The sequence below is a fragment of the Manacus candei genome, unplaced genomic scaffold (genome assembly GCF_025592945.1).
Source record: "Manacus candei isolate 608988 ecotype Guabito, Panama unplaced genomic scaffold, ASM2559294v1 h1tg000043l, whole genome shotgun sequence".
NCBI lineage: Eukaryota > Metazoa > Chordata > Aves > Passeriformes > Pipridae > Manacus > Manacus candei.
The window spans coordinates 11,867,750-11,888,624 of record NW_026138091.1 but is presented as its reverse complement, the minus strand read 5'-3'; the positions used below and the strand labels follow the sequence as shown (position 1 = coordinate 11,888,624).

Below are 20,875 nucleotides of genomic sequence, written 5' to 3'. Positions count from 1 at the left end.
CACAGAACATGCCATCACGTTTGTGGCTCAGTCATTCCAGGCTCTGAGCAAATATGTGAATCTTGCCTTTTCAGTCTGAAGCCACTTCTTTTGACCATTTTTACATCATGTTGTGCTTTAAAACATGAAAGAAAGCAGATCATTTTTCAAAAGCTCTACCTTTTTTCTAGCTGCTTTTCTTTGCTTCTTTGAAAGACTTGTCTTACATTAATTCATCTTTAAAAATAAAGTTGCCTGACTATATGTCTCACAGCATAACAGTGTCTTCTGGACCTGCTCCTGTTTTCAAGGGAAATGGTGATTTTTTTCCCCCCAAATTTGAAGTGGAAAGGGAACTTGCTTTTTATCTATAACCTTTTTATCTGTAAGTCTTCTCCTAGTGCTGTAATTCAGTGTCTATTTATGAATATAGAATTTAGGAACAATAAAAAAGGTATCTCCAGAAGAAATGTTTTATATATATATGGTATTTTAACACTGACCAAATTCATGTTCTTTAGATATATTGATAAATTCTTCTTTTATAGGTTTCCTAAAACCTGTCTAATTTGGTCTAAAATGCTTTATAAGCAACGACAGGAATTTTAAGGGCAAGAGTACAAAACCATAATTTGATTTAAGGAGATTCATCTGTTACATTACCAGTTTATCTCCTGATCTGTGAGCATATTTTAAGTGTAGCATACAAGACATGTCACAGATTTTTATAGGCAGCACAGATAATATTGCAAAATGTTAGAATTTTTCCATCCTCAACTACTGCTTTTGGAAACTTTTTAATTAAATTTTTCAGCCGTCTCTGAAGATCTTATTAGTAGAACTGTGCTTGTTTTGTTTGTTTCCCTTCTATTACAAGATTCTTGCAGTCATTTTCCAGATCTCTGGCATCTCTAGGATTTGGAGCAAGGCTCTGAACTTGAATGGAAAGTGAACCTGGTATCAGTCATGTACTCCTTTCCTTCTCCCATGAGTTCGTTTACAAGTGTCCATACTCTTAGTTCAGTTTCACTAGAGACCTGTGAGAATTAGAAAGCTGTGTTGTCTCAAAATTTTATCTCTATGGAGCATGCACCATCTCCTCACAGAGCCATTTTGTACCTAGAATGCATATTTACTATTTTCACAGAAAAAAAAACCCCAGTCACATCCTGTATTTACTGAGCAGAACTTTCCCAGAACTTTCCACCTTTGCTCCTAGTCTTGCTTCTGCAGATCCCAAAGAGCAACCTTGTATGCTTGGAGGAGATGAAGAAGGAAATGCAGCAGGGGCGGGCAGAGCCTGCCACCTTTACAACAGCGTCAGCAAATGGAGGATAAAGATTAAAAAATACAGTTTGTTGTCAAACCTGTTTGACATTTATTCATCTTTAAGCTCTTGACTTTACAAACTGAAATTACTTTCAATAAAGGACCTTTTTAAAATTTTATTTTGGAGGGTAGAAAGCTAACATATGCCTCAGGTGGAAAGGAAGGACAGGCGTGGTCTGGAAACAATGTAATTCTCAGCTTTAATATCCAACATAAGGGGTTTTTTGTCTGATGCAATAAAGATTCTTGCTAAATACATAAAATCATTGGACATGATTAGGTTATAAGATCAGGAATAACTATAGGTAGTTGTTTTGGATCTGGACCTATTTGATGAGAATTTGTTGTTCTCTGTGGAATAAGTTGGTCTCACTGCATTTCTAAAGGGCATATATTCAGTTCATAATTATCTCCACATTTGGCATAAACAGTGACAAATAATTAATTCTGGCAGCAAAAGCACACAAGGTAGTATTAGAGGGACATAGCTTGAGTTACTTTAGTTCTCAGAAGGCTGAGGTCAGTGAAGGACAGCCAGCACTTCTGTTATCTGTACTGCTCCAGTTTTGTTGAAGCAATATAGAACTTGACTTTGGGGAACTTGCTTTTTGTCCTTCACATTTTGAGTCTGGAATGTGTGATGCTAATGCATCTTCAGTTTGACTAGTAATTAAAAAGTGATTAATTTGAAACTCTGTTCTGTTTTCAGAGGAAGGAAACAAAGGTTATGGACCTGTTTTTGAGGAGCAGCCTATCAATACCATCTATCCAGAAGAATCTTCAGATGGACAAGTCTCAATGAACTGCAGAGCTCGAGCAGTTCCTTTTCCTACTTACAGGTAACCTCTCTTGTTTTGATTTTCAGGTCTTGCTTATTTTACTGAGCAAGTGTTTCAGGTTGTGTTATTAAATGATTGACTGGCTTAAAAGGTCAGGGCGAAGTCTTCAAAGCAGGAAAAATGGGGAGATTTGCAATTTCTAAGACTCAACCTTGCTTCAATTTGCCAAAATGTCTTAGACAGTGTTGAAAACAGTATATTCCTGTTGTGTTAAATGTTTTCAGCTTTTGAAAGAAATACGGATCTGGATGTTAAAAAAAATTACCTTAAAAATAATTAGGAGGCTACCTTTCAATCTTAGGCTAAGGATGATTGAGGTTCAAGTCCTTGTTCTTCTTGATTCAGAATGGCTTTTTTTATCCTATTTTGCTAAAAAGGAAAAGGATTTGCTGTTGAACCTGCATATTCTACATCCCACATTGCTTTGGCATCTGTGTTGCAGAGCAGTGCTCAAGAATGCATCAGTTATGCTACTGAAGACATAAAAAACTTTATTCTGAAAAGCATTTCTACTAGTTTTAATAGAGATCCACACATGACCTCTTTCACAATAATTATATTATTGTAGAGGGCAATTCTGCTTTGTTGTGTATCCATATAAGTTTGTCAGCCATTGTCTGCTCATTATGTGAAGAGAAATGTACTTAAGATTATCACTATTAAGACTGTGACTAAATTACAACCTGGTCATAGGCAGAAAACTGCTGTAATTATACTAAGGACAGCCACAATTTCTTGCCAACTAAAGAGATCCATTTCAGTAGATTATCCTATGACCAGCCCCCAGTACTCACTTATGTGTGTTTCCAGACTCTGGTTTCTAGAACAGAAAAAGCAGTTGAGTCTGCCAGCTATTCTTTTAAATCTGTTACAGTTTTGTGATCAACTACGATATTTTTCCATCAAAACAACTTAGACTTCATTACCTTTTCTAAAAATATGCTAACAGGTTGCCTACCTATACAGGTCTCCTGTGAATAGCCCTTTTGAATATGATCCCTGCTACATCACATTTTGCTGTTGCATTTATTTGCTCTTACCATGCTTGGAAAGGACTAAAAGTGTGGAAAGATCAGATATGCTTAGATTTGGTACCCTTCTGATATACTTCCCCATCTCCTGTCTGCAAGACTGTAAACATACCATCTATAGAGTGATTACAGACTCTCCATAAAGTTTGGCATTCTTCTTTAACTGTTGTGGGCTCTGCAAAATTCGAACTAGTAAAGCCATTCTCGAAGGATTGCGTCGCACCTCCAAGCTTTTCTTTCTAGGAACAGATCTGATAATTAGCACTGATAGCTGATGTGAAGATAATTGCAATACAGAATAAGGCCACTTTCCCTATTTCCTGACATTATTTTTACTATACCTCAATACATTATCTTAATTTCTTAGCCCTCTAACAGTTATTGAGCCAAAATTTTCCTATCTCAGAGGTAAATAAGTCCTTCCTGCCATTTTTCATTGCAGCATAAGCTGTCCTCAGGACACTTATTCCTAGGTATTTCTAAACAGAGGATTTATTATTTGTAACACAGATGTGTCTCACAGGACTGAATTGATCCTTTTAAAATTCTGTAAGACCAAAATGCTATTTGCTGCATCTTAAAGATCCTGCCATTTCATTAGACTTTATCTTTTTTGTTCATGCCACTCTTACTATTGTTTCTTTCTCTGACAACTCCAAGTTCCACTTCCAAATGAAAATTCTGTATATTTCGGTACATCTTCAATAGTGCAGGAACACATAGGGTGTGCACTCTCATTGTTAAATAATTATGCCTGTCTTAACCTTAGGAAAAAAATTATTTATGCTGAAATAATCTTAGGATTTTTAAATGTATTTAAGTTGCATCTTTCCTATTTGTGCTTAGGAAATGTGCAGTTCCTCTCTAAGAAGATTATAGACTCCCCCTTGTGGACACAGTAGTAGATATAAATGTAAATAATGAGTGCTGGTTCCTACTCCATGTATTTTAACTTTCTTAAAATCACTAGAAATCGATAAGGGCCAAATCTGGGCCACCAGTTTCTGTCTTAGTCCCTCAAGTGGAAGTTGCAGTAATTCAGTGAAGTGGCTGTGGGGTTTTACCATAATTAGGGGGAGAATGTTCAGCAATTTTCTGAATCTAGTAAGTAGGTCTTAAATCAAGCATGCCACAGTTTTTGCACTGACTTCATTGGCATGTTAGGTTTTACAAAACATCTTCATTAGCAGCAGGTTTACAAAACCCTCTTAGATAATTATTTGAGAATGTGTTTAAAATCCTCATGTTTGATCACTAGCTAGCTCATTGACAGCCAGCTCAAACATCTCTTAAAGCTTGGCTAGGAATCATGTTTTAACCTATATCACATCTCCAAGACGGCAGATGTGAGACTTATGTTTAAAAGACCTATGGAATTCAAATCTGTGCCTTTTGCTGAAGAAAAGCTTTAAACATATATAGAAGTATATTAATAACTTCCTGTATATTTTATCACAATTTATGAGTTATTTTTCACATCATATTTCTTACCAGGTTACTTTTTTGGGCCAAATCTTACATCTGGCTTTTCTTTTTTAATAGGTGGAAACTCAACAACTGGGATATTGATTTAACAAAGGATCGCTACAGTATGGTGGGAGGCAGACTTGTTATCAATAATCCAGAGAAATCAAGGGATACTGGAACATATGTCTGTGTAGTGTCGAATATCTTTGGAACTGTCAGAAGCAGTGAAGCCACTCTGAAATTTGGATGTAAGCCAATGTTTACGTCAAAACGTAGAAAAATTATGGTTAGCTTGGAATACCCAATGTTTAAACTGCAGTGTCTTCTGCTAATGTGTGCTATAGCTGTATTACTTTGTAAAAAAACCCAATATCTTAAGTGCCGTAGTAATTTTGTAAGCATTTTATATTCTTTAGCACTCAGCTGACCTGACATCCTTCCCAGTGAGTAACTGTTAAATTATTAATTGAAGAGACTCATGGAGCCAGATCTCCAGATAATAATGTCCAGACTCTTTTAAAATCATGGTAGGACCTGAGGGGAAATAGTCACAGAAGAAAGACACATGTGGGGACATGTGATGATGAGGTGCTACCGCAGTGCAAATACAACTGGAAGGCATGCCACTTGCTAGTAAAGTGTGTTCCCTGACTCCTAGGCTACAGTGAAGATCCCTGCTGAGGGACATTTCTGTCAACTTCTGACAATCATGAGCTAGTCTGGTGAATGCATGCATATGTACAGGCCTGCACCATCATCAAATCATCAAATATGTGCATTGTAAAAAAATGATGAGCTAAATGAAGAGTAATGTGAAATTTTACTGACTGAAGACGTGTTTGGGATTTTTATTTTACTTTGCATTAAGTTGCTTTTTTCCCTGGGTATATTTTTTCATCAGAGGGCAAAAAAAGGAATCCAGAAAAAAGGAATCCATTCTAACTGAGGTCTGTTCACAAAGCTCTGGGTTCCCTGACACTAAGTGATTAGCGCCCCTCCTGTCTTTCACCAGCTTCTGTGAGCAGAATTCCCTCCTTGCTCTATAAGATCAGACATGAAGTGAGAAGTTCTGCTTTCTGATAGTAGTTATAAGACAGTGGGGCCACATATTCCAGGGAAATTCAGAGGCTATAATGAGCTGATGATTATAGTTGATACAGTTGATACAGTCTTAGTCTGTATTTACCCGGTGTATTTTCTAGAAAATTGTTGCTGGCCGGCTGTGCTTAAACTTAAGTTTTAGTTAGGTCTCAGAGACACTCTTGGGAATTTAGTAGAACTGGATAGCTGCCTGCCATTGAAGAAAGCTGAAGTAATCTGCATGACTTTAGCTTAGATGATTTTTGTGGTAGAATATTGCATTCAGAGGCTGTGCACTTGGCTATTACAGAGGTGTTGTTTGCACCACAGTAGCATTTAGAGCAGGGCTCTGGTGAGGATCTCTACAGTGTTCCTGTACTTGGTGACACAGGGAAATCTCACAAGAAACATTTCGTGCCTCAAGGTTTATGATTTAATTTCAGATTGGATAAGAGTGAAAAGCAGCAACATAGTGCAATTATTGATGTAGTTGATGTTACTCATGCAACTGTTGTCTTATCTCTGCAGATACCATTAGTGCTCTCCCACAGTCTGGGGGATAATGAAAGACTTGTTTCTTCATTCTTTTACAGTAGTCTGGTTACCCTGCTGCATGGAAGTTGATTTAAAGAGAGTCAGCTAAGGCTTCACCTGGGACGTGGATCACTTCTGTCTCAAACCTCTGGCACTAAAGATGTGTCTGAGCTAACTCCTTGCCAGTCCTTGGCTGCTGGAGTTGTCAGAAAGGGCAGCCAGGTCATTTCAGAGAAGCCACTTTAAGTTACAGTAAAGAATTAAACTTGCATTTGGAAAAACCTGTGGAAAAATAATCTAAAATCCTTTTCTTGTCTCCTCCTGGGATTCCTTCTTCAAATGTAACTCGCCTGGCTACTCCTAGGGATATAATCTGTACCACTGTTTTTTTCTTTTTTCCTGGCATTTTCAATTATGATGACAAAAATACTGTAAAAAAATGGATTTGATAATGGCAAATAAGCAAAACTGGCATTAGAGGTCCAGAAGTATCTCTCTATTGTATTTCTACATCAATCTCTACAGGACTGAAAATAATAATAATAATAATAATAATAATAATAATAATAATAATAATAATAATAATAAATTATTGTCATGAAAAACCTAATTCTTCTCCCCTTCCTTTCTTAAAACTAGATCTGGATCCCTTTCCACCTGAGGAACGTTATGAGGTTAAAGTGCGAGAAGGTGTTGGAGCAGTGCTTATTTGTCAGCCTCCTCCCCACTACCCAGGTAATTCAGCTAAAAGTGCTTCATGTTCAATGTCTTAAGAGTAAAACGCAAATTAATATTTATTTTTCCAAGTTTCCTTTAAAATTATTTAAACAGTAACTTTTATGCACCTTGAGAATCAAACATTTAGGTTAGATTTCCATTTCAAATATATGTTTGTTGTTGGCCGTATATAAAGGGTATTGTTGAATTTGCAAATAGGTTTTGATATAAATAAAATTACTCAGGCTAATCTGGATAATGAAGGGGAGGCTTGGCCTACCAATCAGAAGACCTGATTACATATCAGTGTGTCACTGTGTCATCACAGACTTTCTGCTGGTCTTGGACAGGGCCCAGCTTCATTCTACCTAATGAAGTCACCTCAGCTGATACAATCATGGCTTCTGTTAAAATCATGTAACAGCAGTAGGCACCCTGAGAGGGTCAGAGATGAGGCAATTTATGCTCTGGAAATTCCTTTTTCTCATCATTAGCAACTGAAGAGCTCTGCAGGGATTATGCCCATAATCTCAAGTATCTGCAGTTCCATCATAAGGGCTGAATTTGGCTGTTAGCATCGCTTCTTCCTTGTTTTCATACTCTGTTTAAGTGTTGCAAGAGAATGAAGAACTACAATATTTTGCTAGTTAAAATACTCTAATTTATCTAAACTACAAGGCTGGTGAGGACTTCCCAGCTTCTGAATTACATGAGGTCAAGACCCAGCTGCCTGTCTCCTCCCATCCCACTCCAGCTCCTGTGGGGTGGTAGTGCCCACCCAAGGGGAGCTATATGCACTGCAGCTGGGTCCCTGGTAATCTGCACTCATGGCAGCAGTACCCTGATGTTCAGTGTAGAAAGGTACAAGATGGCTGCTGAGGCATGTATAAATCTCTCTCACATAGCTGCCTCTCCAAAAGAAAGATCTATAAACTAGAAATCAGAGTGAAGTAGTTTATATGGTGACAGTATTCTGTGATTTGAGTAGCTGATCGTGTTGGTTTTTAATACTGACTAGAAAATGCTTTCCTCCAGATGATCTCAGTTATCGCTGGCTTCTAAATGAGTTCCCGGTGTTCATTGCTTTGGACAAGAGACGATTTGTGTCACAGACGAATGGCAATCTCTACATTGCAAATGTGGAAGCATCAGATAAGGGCAATTATTCGTGTTTTGTGTCCAGCCCTTCAATAACAAAGAGTGTATTCAGTAAATTTATTCCACTTATTCCACAGTCAGATCGTAAGTATTTATTGGAAATGCTATGTGCATGCACTGCTTTAACTGTTTCTATAATTTTGTTAATTCATAATTACTTTAATCTCTGTAAGGAGAATTATATGACAAGTTATAATAGCTACCGCACAATGTTACTTGGTCCCAATCATTGCCATCCGCAATGAACACTCTGTGAAGGAAATCTCCGTGGATTCATTCACAAATTTCCTCTTGAATCAAGAACAGCTCTTATCCGCTTTCCCTCTTCTCATCTTTTTTATGTGATAAGCCCCTGTACTCATCCCAAAATCTTTAATATCTTTTCTAGTCTTCACACTAGTTCAAAGGGGTATGACTGTAAAGCACAAACTTCATGTAAAAGTTGGTTAAAAGCTTCAGGAATTACTCATTTTTCCCAGGAAATACCCCATGAAAATGGAAAATCCTTTTCCCCTGCTGAAATTTCCTATCCAACGGTGGCCTAAGGGCTTTGTGTCTCATGGTTAATTCCCTAAGACACTTGTGTGGCTTTGTATTACTAGATTATTTGCCACCATTTCTTCATGAGAACTGCATGTTTTCCAAATAGTAACCAGGTTCCGTGTTGACTTCAGTCTGTCACTAGTCTCATAAAATGATCATCAATATTTCAGTGACCCTTTTATCTGTTAAATTTCCCATATTACAGTGAAGAACTGTGATTGAATATGAGTAATTATAAATTAGTGATCTTTATCCAAATTTTCCGTGGGCAATATTCACACTGCAATCTTCATCTAGAACTGCAAGAAGAGTTATACAGGGATCACTAGTAGGTAGATTTGATTACATTTGTATCCCTGTGCCCTCATTAGGCTGTAGATTTGCATACTCTAGCTCCTTCATATCCGAAGATAAAATTGAGCTTAAATTCAAAGTAATTCAGAATATTCCATCCATTCCACAAAGAATCTGTGGAAAATAGAGACTCGGGTTTTGTTTACCCACACAGACAGTACATCCATCATTGCACTTCTAAAAATTCCATAAAAAATGTTAGGCATTGTCATCCAGAGAAAAATAACTAGTAAAACTAAGAAAAACAATTATACCTTACTAGTAAAACAATTTGCTGAGTAAAACAATTATGCCTTACTAGTAAAAGTTCAGTGCTTAGTCAGACTTTGTGGATGACCAGGCTGTTTATTCACTGTAGAGAAGAATTTTGTCTGGAATTTTAAGAACAGTTTTTTTGAACTGTGGAAATCTTACTAGCTGTGTAACTTTCTGCTGTGCCTTTTCTGAGAATCTTTTTTTTTGTGTTAGGAGCAAAAGTATATCCTGCTGATATCAAGGTGAAGTTCAAGGACACGTACGCTCTCCTGGGGCAAAACGTGACACTGGAGTGTTTTGCTCTTGGAAAGTAAGTGTGTTTTAAAGTTATTGTAGAGCACTGTTTGCTTTCATATTTCAGGGACTGAAAATAAATGTTTGATGACCAAATGCTCTTTTTGTAGTCTGCAATTTAACAACCAGTTCTTGCTGATTTGTACTTTACTATACCTTTTCAAGTCCGGTTCCTGAACTGAGATGGAGTAAATACCTTGAACCCATGCCAGCCACTGCTGAGATAAGCATGTCTGGTGCAGTTCTTAAGATCTTCAATATTCAGTACGAAGATGAAGGACTTTATGAGTGTGAAGCTGAAAACTATAAAGGAAAAGATAAACATCAAGCAAGAGTTTATGTACAAGGTAGGAGACATAATTTTGTTCTTGATGATCTATGTTGCTTTTACTTATGTTGGAAATACCTATGTTTTCACACTTGATGTCAGTGTTGATTCATACCATCATCCTCACATGCTGCTGTTCAAGTTAATAGAGCAAAATCAAAACTCACACATTAAATGCCAGTCATAACATTTGTGTGATAATTGAATGACTACTCAGTTTGTCTGGTTATAACAACCGGTATATACACCTTGACAGTTATGTGTGTTAGTTTTAATGTAATTATGCATAATGGAAATTATATCAATTTAGAGTACATGAAGTTGAAAGAACTTCCTGGAAGAAAAAGAGACCATTAGGTTTGTTATGTTTATGGTTTTCTGATTTTGTTTGTGGTTTCTACCTTAGCTCTGTCTCTTATCAGCTATGCTCAGTTCTTCATTCCTCTACCCTCTGTCACTTCCCTTTATGCATTTGGTTAAATTAGGTAATAAAAACATAGTATCTTACTGCTAAGTGGAATCATCCCAACTTGACTCATTGACTGAGACTTGTGCCACAAAACTGTGGCACGAAAAGGTCACACATAACATCTGAATCACTTTCAGAAGATTTCTGTCTCTTTTCATTGACTATACAGAACATCATCTGAGTTAAGATCCTCAGTTAGTGCTAGAACTTCAATGGGATACATTCAACATTAGTGTGGGATGGTTGTTACTGCTTAAAATAAGTAGAGCTAATAAATAGGTTTGTTTGCTTAGCAAAAGCAAAAATGCTGGACTGTTTTCAATATTAATTTTTTAAAATATCCTCTCTGGACCAAGAAAATGATTTCTTGGAGATCCTTTTAGTACATAAATAGTTGTGCACAATTTCATGTCATTTAACTATCATTTTTATGATGTTCATGAGTAATTTCCACATTGTATAATCTACAGATCAATATAAGCAGTCTCTTATGTCTTCGGTCATTCAGGAACCATTATTTCAATTCCATATTTTCTTCTCATAGAAAGTAGTTTGAAGTTATTTTGAGTCTATGTCATAAGACAGAAACTTCTTCATTCTTTGTTGTTCTGGTGCATTGCTGAGTTATCATCATTACTTTGTGTTTCCCATTTAAGCATCATGGGAAAAGCAGTGGAATTAATACAACATAATGCTCATTAAATATGTATGTGCTATATTAACAATGCATTATGTATTTTATTCCTCAGCTGCTCCCGAGTGGGTAGAACATATCAATGACACAGAGAAGGATATAGGCAGTGACCTGTACTGGCCTTGTGTAGCTACAGGCAAGCCTATTCCAACAATTAGGTGGTTGAAGAATGGTGCCTCGGTAAGTATATTAGCATAGATGATGCTGGACTGATTGCTTAGCTGATAGAAATGATTTTTTGAACCATACATTATTAAAAGGTTAAAAAAAATGTATTATAATGATACAAATATTTGCTGATTACACTTGCTTTAGGCATTAAAATCTATTTTTTAAAGTTTTATCTCAGTCTTCTCATTTCTTCGTGCTATTTAGTGTTCAGCTTTGAATTATGAACTTATCTTTTCACCATGTGTTTGAGAGGTGGATATCTCTTTTTCTTCAGGCCTGTTGTTTAAATAAATGCTCATTTTTCTGGATAAAAAAAATGTCTATTATCTACTCTTTAAAATTAATCCTTTTTGCCACATTAGACATGAGTGTGTCTTTGAAAATATAAGAAAAATGGGGTCAGTGGAGATATGAGAAGAAAGAGTATTTTTAAATTATCAGTGGTGTTTCTTTATCCTGTATTTTTTCAGATTTTTTTTTAGACACAGAATGTTGCAAATGTTTAGCTGATGTGAAGTTTAAAGGAGTACTGTTAAATAATTTAATTCTGTTACATTGGATATGTTGTATAAATTAAGTAGATTTTCTGTCACAGGAACACAGAATTATTTGGGTTGGAAGGGTCCTTAAATATCATCTAGTTCCAACCCCTCTGCCATGGGTGGGGTCACCTTTCACTAGACCTGGTTGCTCAGAGCTTGATCCAGCCTGGCCTTGAACAGTTGCAGGGCTGGGGCATGCACAGTTTCTCTGGGCAAAATTTGTCCAGACATGTCAACAATGTATTTAAAGTCTATTGCTTATACTGTATGAAAAGCCATTAAAAACCAAAGAGATTATAAGAGGGCACAATGTAGTGCTGCGTCTGCTGAGCTATGGTGACTCTGATCTTGGCAAGCAAACAAAAAAAGACAGTGAGGCAGCTTGTTTTTTGATTACCTTAAGAAAAATGTGTGAGGTTGGAGGGAGAACAGGTATATCATCATCTGCCATATGGAGATGGCTTAAACCTGGAAAAGCAATGCTGTTGTCTAGCTTCAGTAGTTATTGCAAACAAATAATTTAACAAGCAAGTTCCTTGATGGTACTTGGCTTTCACTGACAAAATCTGCATACTTGATTGCAGAAAGCGGTGTATAATTCTCCAGTAGTACACTGGAAGATTATACTGTGTGTTAATGTGATGTTAAGATGATTTCCAAATGCAAGATAGCAAAAATATGCTAATTGCCTTGAAAATACAGCTTGTTTCTAAATCAGATAATTTTTAATCAGGTATTTCTCTTAGCACAAAACAAAGATTCTTGTTTTACATAAAATGTTTCCTTTTTACATGAAATATGTTTCCTTTAATATGTTCTTTTTTCAGGTAAATAGTATTCTTTTAATCTATCATTGCTCCATGCACTCCAATATACTTAGATACAAGGGTTAAACCTTTTCAGATTGATTTTCACAAGAAAACGATTTATTAACATGATCTTTCAAGAACCGATTGACATCTATTTGTAATTTACAAAATACCTCACCTCACTTTGTGCATTTTTATACGCAGTTTTTAAAAAGAGATTAAGTATCTTATTTTGATTTATCATTTTTTCTTTTTTATATTAAAGTATATAGAAAATAGTTTATACTATCTCCCAGGGGAATCTTCTGAAAAACCTACCTTATTGGGGCTTGCTTTGACTTTTTATTGTTGTAAAACAATGTACATACAATAAAAAGTACTGAACAGTGAGCATGGCATAACAAAGCTTATATGCATAAAATTGATTCAGTTCCTTGTTTCTCACTTCTGAATCAGTAGTGTTTGCATTGATAAGATAACAGGGGACTGAAGAGTAAATTTGTCTGCTGCCACTCATCTAGGACTTTTCCAGGAAAGTATTGAACAATACCAAATCTTCTTTTAAAAAAGAAGGTGAACCCAATGTCACTGAAAAAAAAAAAAAAAAAGAATGTGAATGAGTGTGAATTCTTCAGCATATGTAGTCTGTATTAATGTCTTATTGTTTTATTGATTCTGTGTTTCAGTTCCGGAAAGGTGAACTAAGAATGCAAAGTCTGACCTTTGACGATGCCGGCATGTACCAGTGTATAGCAGAAAACACGAATGGAATTATTTATGCAAATGCTGAACTGAAGATTGTGGGTCAGTGGGATTATTTCTCTATTTACTATTTCAGAGTTGTGTAATATAGCAGTCATATTTGCAAGTATTTTTTGGTAACAGATTCCTGTGAGGATAAAGCTAAGAACCCTCACTCAGTCTAGGTGAGGTTTATTTGAGCTCTCTACCTGGATTTTGACAACAACTTCAGGATAAAGTTACTAACTTATGAGGCATGTTTGCCGTATTATTTCTGATGTTTGTCTACTGCTGTTACCCCTCAGAGAAACTGATAGTGCAGAAATCATATGCAGCATGTAGAGTTGCTGCCTACACTTTCAAGCTTGCATAACTGGTTGAGAAGCATTTTATTTTTTACTCACCTATGCTCACTGTTCTGTGGGGTAAAACCTGCTGTTTCAGAAACCGTATTGTCAGTCACTTGGCCTTTGAAGCTCTTCCTCTTCACTCTCCCTTTGCTTTTGCCTTCTACAACCCATTAAAGCCAAGCCACAATGTTTGCGTGCAATAGAGCTGTGCCATTTGATGGCTGGATGTTGTTATTAATCCATTGTTCTCCTAAGGAGCATCAATTTAACTTTCAGATCTAGAGTGATCAGCCTTAAAACAATTTCTGATGTTTTTGTTGATGTCATTAGAGCAGGTGCATTGGCTGTATGACAGGGTTTTCCTAGATTTCCCTGCAGTACTTACTCTGGGTTCTTTTCCATCTCACACTTGCTTTCAGACTTTCCCAAGACCTGAAATATTATTGGTTTTCCCAATCCATTGCAGAACAATAACTCATCCTATGCTGTTCTTCCATTACTATGTACTCACTACCAGCCTGGATTACACACAATGAGCACCTTTTGCATTTGCTTTCAAAATTTGGTGTTGGTAAGATGTGGATGTTTGTCAGAGTTTTGCTCTGTACTTCTGTAATTAACTAATAACCTTATTTCTTCAGGCTGTGCACACACTTGCTGGCACGATTAACAATGGTATGCCAGGATGCAAAATAGTTAAATGTTTTTTTTTTCTTTTATTCGATTTTAGATAGAGAGAAAATCAGTAAGCAAAGATCTGACCTCAGAAACATAAGCGAGGTGCTTGCTACAGTCATGTGTCATTAGTCTTGTACATCTGAGAGTGCACCTAGGGCCAGCTGACCAAACAAAAAACTACAAAGAAGGGCACAACCTTAGAGTTCCTGCAGAGGGTTAAAATCACTGAAAAGTATGATCAAGTGAGGAACTTGTTACAAAGATTCATCTCCTCAGGTTCATTCAGGAATCTGAATTTTATTAGGACTGATCAAAAGGCCTTTTGAAAGGGAAGAACTTCCTATTGATTTCAGTGGACTTTGATCCTGTTAGATTAAGCTTAGATGGAAGTTTCAGAAAGAAACTTCTAATGTAACACAGCACAGAACTGCATAATTATTTTTCCTGTTTCTTTTAGGTCACCGTCTACTTCCCACCACATCTCTGTATCCTTAATATTTTTCTCACTGGTCTAAATAATGGACATTTGTAAAAAAATCAGTAGTTCTGTCATTTATTGCATGTTGCAAACAAATTTTCTTTTGCAGTAAATCACTCACAGCAATACTTGTGTTAATTTTTGCTTTCAGCTTCACCTCCTACTTTTGAACTGAACCCTATGAAGAAGAAAATCCTAGCAGCTAAAGGGGGGCGTGTAATCATTGAATGCAAGCCTAAAGCTGCTCCTAAGCCAAAATTCTCCTGGAGCAAAGGAACAGAATTGCTTGTAAATGGGAGCCGGTTAGTATTGACTGTTAGTGAACACTTCGAGCCTTAAAAACATTGCCATATATTTCTATCTAGTTCTCCCTTTTTGAAGAATTCAGGGATAGGAAAATATGTAATTTCAGGAAAATGATATGCTGAAATATTGCTGACAGTGCGGATCCAAATAGCTAGTAGGGTATCCAACTTTAACCAGTCTCTTTGGTGCTGGTTACATTTAAGAATTGAATTGTATCATAAAACTCTAAGAAAAATATTTGAATGAGTACAAATGCATAGAAGTATGTGCTCTTGCTCCAGCAATGAGACATCTAATCCTGCCACAGTCTCTTTAAAAATCTTTTTCTATAAGGGTGTTTATAAATCCAGTAGTGAGATGTGAGTTTTCAAAAGATGTTTGTAGTTTGTTCTTTCGCTTACTACAGTTCTAGAGTAAACATTGGTTTCAAATATAAACCCTAATTGCTCTTGATATATTTTTTGCACTTTCCATAGCATACGTATCTGGGACGATGGGAGTCTGGAAATTATCAATGTAACAAAGCTGGATGAAGGTCGCTACACCTGTTTTGCGGAAAATAACCGAGGAAAAGCTAATAGCACTGGTGTTCTAGAAATGACAGGTAAGTCTCTGAATTGTATTAGTTTCTTTTGGCTATATTCCCTCAATTCAAAATCAGTAATGTTTTGCTCCAGCATTGCAAACTGCTCCATATTTTTTCTTTCTAATTTAATTCCTTATTAAGAATGAATTGATGCTTTTAAAGTATGTTGCTCAGAAGAAACTGGCTTTATTTGCAGCAGTTCTATCACTGTATCTCAATTTTCAGGGTTGATTTATCCATAAGAGATTATTAAATCAGATACATTAAGTTGACATATTTAATGCATTCCTTCAATTTGGTAGCTTAGCACTCACACTAAGGTGAGATTCTGGAGCCTCAACTGAGAGCAAGGGCACTCCTACTGACCTTTCTTTTTTTTCTTTTTTTTTTTTGTACTGTAAGCAGATTTGAGAGAGGAGTATGCATGTTCAAGGGAATTTGCATAAAATTTGTGAGATAAGGGCATATAGCCTTATGATTGTGCTACTAAATTCTCTTCCTTTATAAGTATTAGTATTTATTGATTGAGTACTGATATCCTTAATTATGTATTTTAAATCTGATGTCAAATAGTTAAATAACTCTAGACTACAGACAGGAAAGACAACATTCTGTAACAACTATGTCTGTAAAGTACCACTGATCATAGGAGAGTCATTTATCAGACACATTTTTATCTCTGTTCCAGAAGTTATGTTGGATGTGTCAGCTCAATGCCATGATAGTGATGTACTAATGTGAGAATTAATCTGTAGTACCAGATCATATGAAAGCAATTTTCTGGATGATATATACCAAATGAGTTGTAAAATTTTACTTTATGTTTTCGGTTACTTTTTATCATCTTCTGCTGTTACATATGTCTTAATATTACTCTCAGGCATTTAAGTATTTTGAAAGTTTTTGTAACTAAATATATCCAGACCCTTCGTAGTTATATCATGCCTTCTAAAATCAGGAAGAACATTTGCAAACTAAATTCACACAGTGGAACACTTAAACCATATGTTTGTAAACCTTATAAAGTAGTATAAAGAAATTTTAAATTTTGAAGAATTCTGCTTTGATTCATCTTAAAATGACACCAAGATAATAAGACATCATAGCAGACACAGAAGGGTCAGATGACATATTTCAAAACTGTTTTCACATTGTGGACAAAGTGGACAATGATGAAGGTTGATGAAGAATGCTTTAAAACTGGCATTCCCAAGCACAATACATGGCCCATAAAATGTCTTGGACATGGTGTGTGACTACAGGAAATTAAAAAGTTAAATCTGAAACTGACAGGCACTGCAAAGTCTGATGGTTTTTCCCAGATACTGCTTGTTCCCTGCCACTGGTCCACTATTTCAGCAACATTTTAGACAAGTAGAATATTTATGTATACATTTAGAAAATCAGTGATGGTAGAACCAAGTGCTGAGCATACAGGCACCACCACACTGGAATGGAGCAAGTATCCTAAGAGTGTGTCCACAGCTAAGACTTTGGAGATCGAATGTTAACTGGTTGCTCCAATGCACTATGAGATGCTCCATACTGCAAAAGCCAGTAGCTGTGCCATCCTCAGAGTCTCAGGCATTTTAGGTGTAGAAGGTTTTCTTTGTTCTCTTTAGTTTGGTCCTTTGAAATGTAACTGTATGAATAACATGCAAATTGGAGTTTGAAGGCATAGTTTAATGTATAATCAAACAGTTATGGAGCTAAGCTTACATTTGAATAAACATTTATTTATTGGAATTTTCCATGTTTGCCATTAACTTCACAGAAGCTACAAGGATTACTTTAGCTCCGTTGAATGTTGATGTCACCGTTGGAGAGAATGCTACCATGCAATGCATTGCGTCCCATGATCCCACGTTAGACCTGACATTTATTTGGTCTCTAAATGGCTTTGTAATAGATTTTGAGAAAGAGCACGAACATTATGAAAGGAATTTTATGGTAAGATACTACAGATCCTTATTTAATATGGGAAAACCTAGTTTTCTTTGTTGTGAATAGCTCTCTTTTCTGGTATACTTCTTCTGTTGTGTTGGTTCAGGTCCAGAAAGATGCAGTAGGCCGAGAACATAAAATAGAATTACAATTTAGACACCTTACAGACACACATAGACACTTGCAGGTAGATACCTGAAATCAGGTATATAAATTGACGTAAGTATTTTGGTACCTTGGTTAAATCCCACTCTGGTTATTAGTAAAAATAGCTGGTAAATAGGTAGCCTTGTAGTAAACAGGGTGCAAATTATCTCAAAAAAAGTGTGCATATGCATTCATTTTTACTTACCCGTGTTTTTCTCATCAGCATTTCTGGAATTTGGCACAAGACTGGGCCAGATGGTGGATAGGAGTCAAACAGTCTGTAAACACTGAGCAAGAGTTTGTGTAAAGGGTAAACAAGTTAATACAAAGACACTAATTTTGACACATAGAAAGAGGAATCATAGTTCTTCTATATTTGCATCTATGGCTATATTTTTAGAGTCTTCTATCAGGCTTTTTCAAAATTAATATCTCTATTAGAAGTCCTTTCTTATCTGATCACATGCTGATTTACCTAATATTCAACAACCTCAGTGTTTGCCTATGTGTGTAAATATTCTGTCGTTCTTCATTTAAATGATACAAAAATCCTTAAATTTATATACCTTTTTATTTTGTGCTTCCAAGAGGAACTGTGGGTATATAGAGAAAAGGTTGCTAATGATACCTGTAGTATCTGGAAACACCAGGGATTGTGCTTAGTTTCAGCTCCATGTTCAAAATTATGTACCATGTAACAGTGCCTCCTGCAGTCCTCCTCCTAGGCTGGCAATATTATCTGATTTTACATGGACCAAGAGATTCTTTTTTTCTCTTTCAGTATCCGTTTATCTCCATGTGAAAAGATGTTTCAAGCATAACTATTTTAGTCTGATTTGGAACAAACCAGCCCTTTGAGGAGTCAGAGTTGCCTCAACCTGCTCATTTGCTGAGTTGTAGAACATCCCTAAGAAGTCACGTTGCTCTCTTTCAGTAAGAGAACAAGCCCTTCTTCAACAATCCAGTAGAAGTATGCTAAAATCATCTTAAAACATTTAAACTCAATGACATAAACCACTTTCTGCGATAAATCTCCTGAAAGTCTATGTCCAGACTCAGTAGCAGGGCAGTAAGCAGTTTGCAGTTGTGCTGGTTTAAGAGTTAACCAGCAGGGGGAATGAACTCAACTCAAAGGAGAGATTATAAGTCAGAATACCAATTTATTAAAATAATACAGTAAGTACAATAATACAAACAAACAATTGGTCTCAACCCACAAAAACCCAAATGTATAACCCAGTACTCTGGGGTATGAACAAAGTGGTGTTCCTTGGGCCCCGCTTGAGTCCAAATTAAAGGGAGAGGGGAAGAACCTGCTGGTGGGAGAGCTGCTGCAGTCTGGCCAGAACTGGTGATCGCAGTCCAGTGGTGGTCTAAGTCTGGTTGAGAGCGATGAGATGCAGCCGTCCTCTGGATCCCACGAGTGGGTTGCAAAATGTTCCAAGCCTCCAAGATTATATATCCTCCAGTTCAGGCAGGAATGCCAGTGCTCCCCTCAGGGCGGGGAGTTCCACAAAGGGTGTGAGGACAGGAGCATCCTCCTATCTCACAGGGCTCTTGACACCTAGTTTATAGCCTGAGGAGTCAGGCTCTATGGACAGAGGGTGCGAATAGTCTATTGACAGCCGTTTCTGGGAAATGACATGGAAGGCTATAGAATACACAGTTTTGGGTTACACCCATACATGATGAACTGATCTCAGCTGTCCTAACTAGGACAGCAGTCTATTTCGTATTACCTCGGGAATTTAAAAAAAGGGTAGATCTTCATCAGTACGCTGACGTCTTTCAAAATATTTTCTTCATGTGGCTACTAAGCCACACTTTTGATATGTTTACATTTACACTTTGGTAGTAATCAATACATAGGAATACCATGAAAAAGCTTGAATCGCCTCTTAATGGCATTCGTTTGCCCTTCGGTAAAGCTTGGAATGAGTCAGAGTACAGTCAAAATAAGAACTTGAAGAGTAAAGCCCCAATAAATTTATTCCTTGTAAAAGAGCAAATAAAACCACTTTGTGTTAGATTTTATTTAGTTGATTTCTTTTAGCTACCTGACACAAGTCGTACAAAGAAATTGTGTTCCATAAAACAGAAAATCAGGCTGAAAGTGTTGATGAATCAGTGATATGGAAGGTAAAAATGCTTTTATCAGAAGAGTTTGTAATGCAAGAGAAAGGAATCTGAACTTTCTTCATCTGTGGGTCATGTGTTGAACAAAAATTTTTCTATCACTAATAGATACTTTTGGGTTTTCCTCTAAATAATGGAAATAAAAGGAAATAGGATTTTTTTTTTCTTTTAGGGTAAATTAATTCTGAAAGTTTATCCTGATTTTAGAGCACTTTCTAGCAAATAACCTCAAGTGAACAAATGTGGAACCATGTAAGGGCTCCAAAAAGTGTGTGATTCTCTTAGAAAATTGATGATATATAATTCCGCCCTGTTTCATCTTCCAGAGAGCCAGTGGTCCTGGACTCCTGATCTGAAATTCTAATTAACTCCACAATATTTTAGACACTATTGAAATGCTTGATTTCAAAACCAAATTAGCCTAACTTTACTAGACTACCTTGGTCTCTATAGACTTTTTATGGTCTGCAGAGAGAGAGAAAGAGGTGCTTCACTTCATGTGGGTGTTAAATCTTGTGCTGGAATATTTCCTTTTCCAAGAGATTAAAGGGATGGATTCAGAAGGAACTGAAGAGCAACTAACTCTTAATTCACTTAGACAGTTGAAGTTTAGGTTAGGTTAAAACATCAGTTAATTTACTTTTCAGTGTGTAAAGTGTGTGTGTCCATCTTCCTGAAGGATATTTCTTGGTTTGTTGTGTTTCTTTTGCATTTGATCAATACTAAATTATTTTAACAGGGGCAGCTTCTTGTTTTTCATTCCTATACCTTACTTCTGGGCTTTCAAATGCAAAGCAAGTGCAGATAATCTCCATTCCTCTTTCACAGGCAGCTTAGTCTTTACTGGGGACAGTAGGATTGCATTTGGAGTCTGCATTTGTAGCTATTAGGTTATTCAGCGCTTAAGTAATAACAA

At 36.5% G+C, this 20,875-nt stretch overlaps 1 protein-coding gene across 1 annotated transcript in view; it reads left to right on the top strand.

Annotated features, from left to right (window-relative positions):
* Window positions 1-20,875, top strand: part of CNTN1 (contactin 1) — a 232,191-nt gene that overhangs the window by 161,211 nt on the left and 50,105 nt on the right. Inside the window, exons 4-14 of the mRNA XM_051795425.1 lie at window positions 2,018-2,147; window positions 4,721-4,893; window positions 6,899-6,994; window positions 8,012-8,218; window positions 9,500-9,596; window positions 9,746-9,927; window positions 11,127-11,251; window positions 13,280-13,397; window positions 14,992-15,142; window positions 15,623-15,750; window positions 17,507-17,682. Of these exons, the coding sequence (XP_051651385.1) occupies window positions 2,018-2,147; window positions 4,721-4,893; window positions 6,899-6,994; window positions 8,012-8,218; window positions 9,500-9,596; window positions 9,746-9,927; window positions 11,127-11,251; window positions 13,280-13,397; window positions 14,992-15,142; window positions 15,623-15,750; window positions 17,507-17,682 (1,583 nt within the window). The remainder of the gene's footprint in view (window positions 1-2,017; window positions 2,148-4,720; window positions 4,894-6,898; window positions 6,995-8,011; window positions 8,219-9,499; window positions 9,597-9,745; window positions 9,928-11,126; window positions 11,252-13,279; window positions 13,398-14,991; window positions 15,143-15,622; window positions 15,751-17,506; window positions 17,683-20,875) is intronic.